At 35.4% G+C, this 5476-nt stretch overlaps 2 protein-coding genes across 2 annotated transcripts; both read left to right on the forward strand.

Moving 5' to 3' along the window:
• LOC131978620 (olfactory receptor 6N2-like) lies at positions 1-972 on the forward strand. Its single transcript, XM_059342330.1, has one exon. The coding sequence runs from the start codon at positions 1-3 to the stop codon at positions 970-972; it is 972 nt and encodes a 323-aa protein (XP_059198313.1).
• A 3550-nt stretch (positions 973-4522) lies between these two features.
• LOC131978621 (olfactory receptor 5F1-like) lies at positions 4523-5476 on the forward strand. The gene has a single exon (XM_059342331.1). It carries the CDS (start codon positions 4526-4528, stop codon positions 5474-5476), a length of 951 nt encoding a protein of 316 aa, XP_059198314.1. The 5' UTR covers positions 4523-4525.

Raw genomic sequence — 5476 nt, forward strand, 5'->3', positions numbered from 1 at the left:
ATGGAGTTTGTGAACTCTTCTAATCCCCCTTATTTTAACCTCACCATGTTTGTGAGCATAGGCAACTATCGCTACCTAACATTTGTCCTTTGTCTCTTGTTGTATGCTTTCATCATCATGGCCAATCTTGTCATAATCGTGGTGATAGCGCGAGAGAAATCTCTACACGAGCCCATGTATATTTTTATTGTGTGTCTTTCTATTAACTCTCTGTACGGCTCTGCTGGCTTCTTCTTCAGGTTTCTCAGAGACCTCCTGTCTGATACTCATCTGATCCCACGATCAGCTTGTTTCCTGCAGACCTATGCCATTTACACCTATGCATCCTATGAGCTCACGCTGTTAGGCATTATGGCTTATGATCGGTATGTCGCAGTGTGTCAACCTTTACATTACCACAGCAAAATAACCTCAAAGCTGGTGTCTAAACTGGTTGCCTTTGCATGGATATACCCAGCCTTTTCTGTTGCATTGTGTGTGTATCTGGCCTCCAGACTTCCACTATGTGGCAATAAGATACCTAAGGTTTTCTGTGCCAACTGGCCTATTGTTAAACTGTCATGCATCAATACTACCATTAATAACCTTATTGGCATGCTTGTGTCCACGAGCACAGTCTTCCTGCCCCTGGCTTTTGTCTTGTACACATATATCCGGATTATTCTCGTTTGTAGGAAACGCTCTGCAGAGTTCAAAAGCAAAGTAATACAAAGCTGTCTGCCACACATTATCACGTTCGTCAATTATTCCATCACTGTGTTTTGTGATGTCGCTCTTAGCAGAATGAATCTTGAAGAGCTTAATCCATTTCTGGCAATATTTTTATCACTTGAGTTTGTCGTGATTCCTCCCATTGTGAATCCTCTGGTGTATGGCCTGAAGTTACCAGAGATTAGAAAATGTATTTTTAGTATGTTATCATTCTCCAAACCTGTCAAACAAAGAAGGTGCATGTGCTGTGGCCCCATCTAGAGTTCTTACTGTCAAATTGGCTGCAACAGTGATGTGTGTCATAGAGAAAAAGGTTACTTACTTGATTCCTATGGTCTATGTCTAGTACCATCAGGTTGAATGCACTTATTGTAAGTCGCTTTGGACAAAAGCGTCTGCTAAATGACATGTAATGTAATGTATTGTTAAAACATAATACAATAACTCTGTTTTAATCTGCAACCTATGGGTAAAGATTTATTTTAAATATTGATATTTATAGCCTTAATTGTGTTCATCATATTAAAAAAATATACATATATTCACTTCGACTGTATTCATTATTAACATTAACATAAAAAAAATTCTGATGAAACGTAGTGTTATTGTGTTTGACATAAAGAATTCACTGGGAAAATTACAAAGACACATAATGTCCAAAACTGCTGTAATACAACAAAAATGACTTAAAATAGACACAATTTTTGCAAAAGAAATAAATTAAATATAATTTCAAAACAATAATAATCATAAAAGTAATAATTATAATATTTCACTTTTGAGCTTTGATCGTTTAAAAATGTTTTGGATGATCTCACAAGTAAATGCTCATATTACATACTGTATTTTTTCACATTGTCTCTCTAAATATATTTTCACCAAGTTTTTTATAAGTAGACGGTCCCGGTGTTCATGAAAGTAATAATTTGAAGGGAAAGAAAAGTGAGAAGGTGTAATTAATGCAATGTTTTTGATTGCATTAATCATTAATTAAGCTGTAATGCTGCTGTAAAGAAGTCAACCAATTACAAGTTACAGGATTTTGCACCAGAAACCAGCCTGGGTTTGATATGTACACGTACAACTTTTAAGCCTTTTTTTTTCAAACCAAAAGTACTCTATTTAAGGCGTCTTATACCAGTCAGTGGGTGCTGTTAAGGGTGCAGTCCAGGCAGTGCTTGAGAAAATATTTACTCCCTTTCAGCAAAAGTAGTGACACAAGAGTGGGGGAAAAAAAATGCTTGTCATTTTTGCATTACACTAGCTCAGCTCTATTTGTATGGTTTAAGGCAGCAAAACGTAATATTTCTTAAGCTTTTAATTAAACTTTTTAAAGTAAAAAGGGTGTAGTAAAAAAAGTAAAAAAGTACAATACTTTCCCTTGAAGTGTAAAGAAGTGTAAAGAATGAAATGTAAATTAAATGAATGACTCCAAAATACGATAACAATGACCATTAATATGCCTCAAGAGGCTGCAAAAACTAAACTAAGGAATTGGTTAAAAAGATGAAGTAGCCTGGAGTAACTGCAGAGTGAAAAACTGTGACTCCACTGGCAGCTAACTATTTAGGACGAGACAGAGATGATCATCTAAGATGGATATATATTCCAATTTCTCAACTGATTTAACAAAAACCCAGATATTATTTATATCAACATAGTATATTTTTTAGAAAGCTGGGGTTGTCCTTAACATAATCAAATAATTTTAATTTAATCACCATTATTGCAGATAGAATTAAACTCATACACAATTCAACTGACCATCCCCCACATTTTTGGGGTGTACATTGGTAAAGTGGGACACACCTATTGTCAAAGTGGGGCAACTCATTTTACATGGAGTTAAACATGGAAAACATGTATTTATTTGTATCATTGTATTTATTTGATCTCATGAACTGCATTACATGAGATTGCATTTACATGTTAAAATGATTTTGTCCCAAATAATTTGCTAAATTCACTCACAAACAATGCATTTCAACGTATTAGTTTTGAAAATACTTAAATTGAACTAATTAAATGTATTTTGTCCCCAGCTATGGGGATCCTACTAAACTAAACTACATGGAAAACATGTATTTATTTGTATCATTGTATTTATTTGATCTCATGAACTGCATTACATGAACTGTTTATTAAATGAAATTGCATTTACATGTTAAAATGATTCTGTCCCAAATATTTTGTTAAAATATATGGAAATTGTTCCATCACAAACACTAATGCATTTCAAATTATTAGTTTTGAAAATACTAAATAATAGGAAATAAACTAATATACCACTAAAATACACCATCAATCCCATATTTTATTTTTATTCCATCCTGTCTGATGGTAAGATGGCTAAAGTGGCTAACTAGCATTCAATTTGGTAATAAAGTTGACTTTAAAGTAGATGAAAACTACATTAACAGTGTTTCATTTATACAATATATGGACAAAAGTTGAGTTTCCTGAGCATAATAGTACTTTATTTGCTGTCCCACTTTAACAATAAGGCCTGTCCCACTTTACCAAGTACACTACTGGTAAAGTGGGACAGCAGGATATTTTGCCCCTAATTAAAATATTTAATCAGATAAATTCATTATTTTGTAACTTTTTGACACTTAAAGTAGTCACATTACAAATGAAAACAACTTTACATGCCTAACATGCCAATGATATTTAACTCTTTACATCCCAGAGTGTATTAAAGCAATGATTTCTCATTCCCAAGGCACAACCATGCAAAGATATTCACGAAAAAGCTTAGCTGTCCCACTTTACCAGTTGTCCCACTTTACCAATGTTCACCCTATCAATCACATTGCAGTTAAATAAATCAAATAAATGAATGATACACATTTTAGTTGGTCTCTCTCAAGGGCACTGAGTTGGTCTTGTTAGTCAGACAATACTGCCCCCAGCCCCTGACGTAAACGATTCGCGATTCAAGACCAGCAAAGAATTGGTGTGGAACCAGTTTTCCTGGCCGAGAGCAGGTTCTTTGTCAGTCGAAAACCAAAAAAAACAGCTTGGTCGAAAAGGGTATTAAGTGTGTCTTGTTTTTATTATACTCGCCTCGTGGGTTAGAAAGGATCCTTCTTGTGTAAATATGACATCACATTCTCTATGTCAATCAGAGAGACTCGGGATGTGTCGGTCGTTTTTCTGACACACGGCTAAGTAGTTGTAGAGAATCTTTAGATTAATTTAATGTTCATGAGACCACAGATTAAACAAGAATTCGCTTGCGAGCACATCCCACAGCACTTCCATCAATCATCAACATTGTCTGCCAGTGGTGGGCTCGTGTATTTTGGGTATGGTGAATTTAAGGGGCCAGCTGCCTAATAAGTAAAAATTAACAACTTATTTTTATTTTTAAGGACAGCTTTTCCAGACACTCTTCTCACAAAGTAGGAAAGCACATTAATATCGCCAGAGCACTTTGTTCAGCTCATTTTCTGTATCTAGTGTATTGTTAGGATTAGTTGTACATGAACAGAACTTTAAGGAGAATAAATTGGACACTGCAATTGCAGGTTATTGTAGTCAGGATTTCACAGAACCACAGTATAATTTGTCCAGACTGACGTAATGGTTGATTCTATGGTCCCGCCCTTGGTAAACTGAACAAACAAGTGATTGGCTTGTCAGTCCACAGAGGCCCTGTTGTTGTTTTCATAAAGGATTTAGTGTTGGAGTGAGGAGCTGTCAGCTCTCATGGCCACGTACACAGCCAAGGATCTGCAGTACTCATCAGACTTGTTGGTAACTGTATAATTTCATGTGGGGTTAAGCTTAGACTTTGTGAATTTTGCAGATGATGGATAATGTTTCTGCTGTCACAATGTTTACTCTTTCAGGTTTAGATTTTACACCGGAACAAAAAATTGTCCTCTTCTTGCTGACTTTACTGTGGTACTTTATGATTCTTTGGGGAAATGTTGCTCTTATTGTTGCTATTATCATGGATAAAAACCTCCATCAGCCTATGTATATTTTTCTGTGCAATCTATGCATCAGTGCCCTGTATGGAACTGTTGGTTTTTACCCTAAATTCCTTCTGGATCTTGTGTCTTCTCATGTCATCTCTTATGCTGGATGCATGCTTCAAGGTTTTGTAATACACTCATCAACATGCAGTGATTTTTCTATCCTTGCTCTGATGGCGTATGACAGATATGTGGCAATATGTCAACCTCTAGTTTACCACTCAGTTATGACAAAACAGAGAGTGGCCATATTAGTTTTTTTATCCTGGCTTTTACCTCTTAATTGTATGTTTATGAACACGTCAACGTTATTAGGAGTGAGGTTATGTGGCTCACACATCAGCAGGATCTACTGTGTTAACTGGATGATTCTAAAGCTTGCCTGCTCACCACCCATAGCAAATTCTGCAGTCAGTTATTTTAATATGCTCTTTTATTTTGGACATTTTGTGTTCATTCTGTGGTCTTACACATACCTGATAAGAACATGCAGAACCTCTAAGGAGAACCGGACCAAGTTTATGCAGACATGCTTGCCACATTTACTTTCTCTAATCATTTTTACCACAGCTGTGCTTTTAGATTTACTGTATATGAGATTTGGGCAAATTGGTTATTCTCAAAACCTCTATAACTTCATGGCAACTGAATTTCTGCTCATTCCTCCAATTGTGAATCCAATTATATATGGATTTAAACTCACCAAAGTCCGCATTAAAATTTTAAATGTATTTCATATTAAAAAGAAAGGTGCAAAGTGTAAATCTGTGACTTTTTAA

The sequence above is a fragment of the Centropristis striata genome, chromosome 10 (assembly GCF_030273125.1).
Source record: "Centropristis striata isolate RG_2023a ecotype Rhode Island chromosome 10, C.striata_1.0, whole genome shotgun sequence".
In the NCBI taxonomy this organism is placed as follows: domain Eukaryota; kingdom Metazoa; phylum Chordata; class Actinopteri; order Perciformes; family Serranidae; genus Centropristis; species Centropristis striata.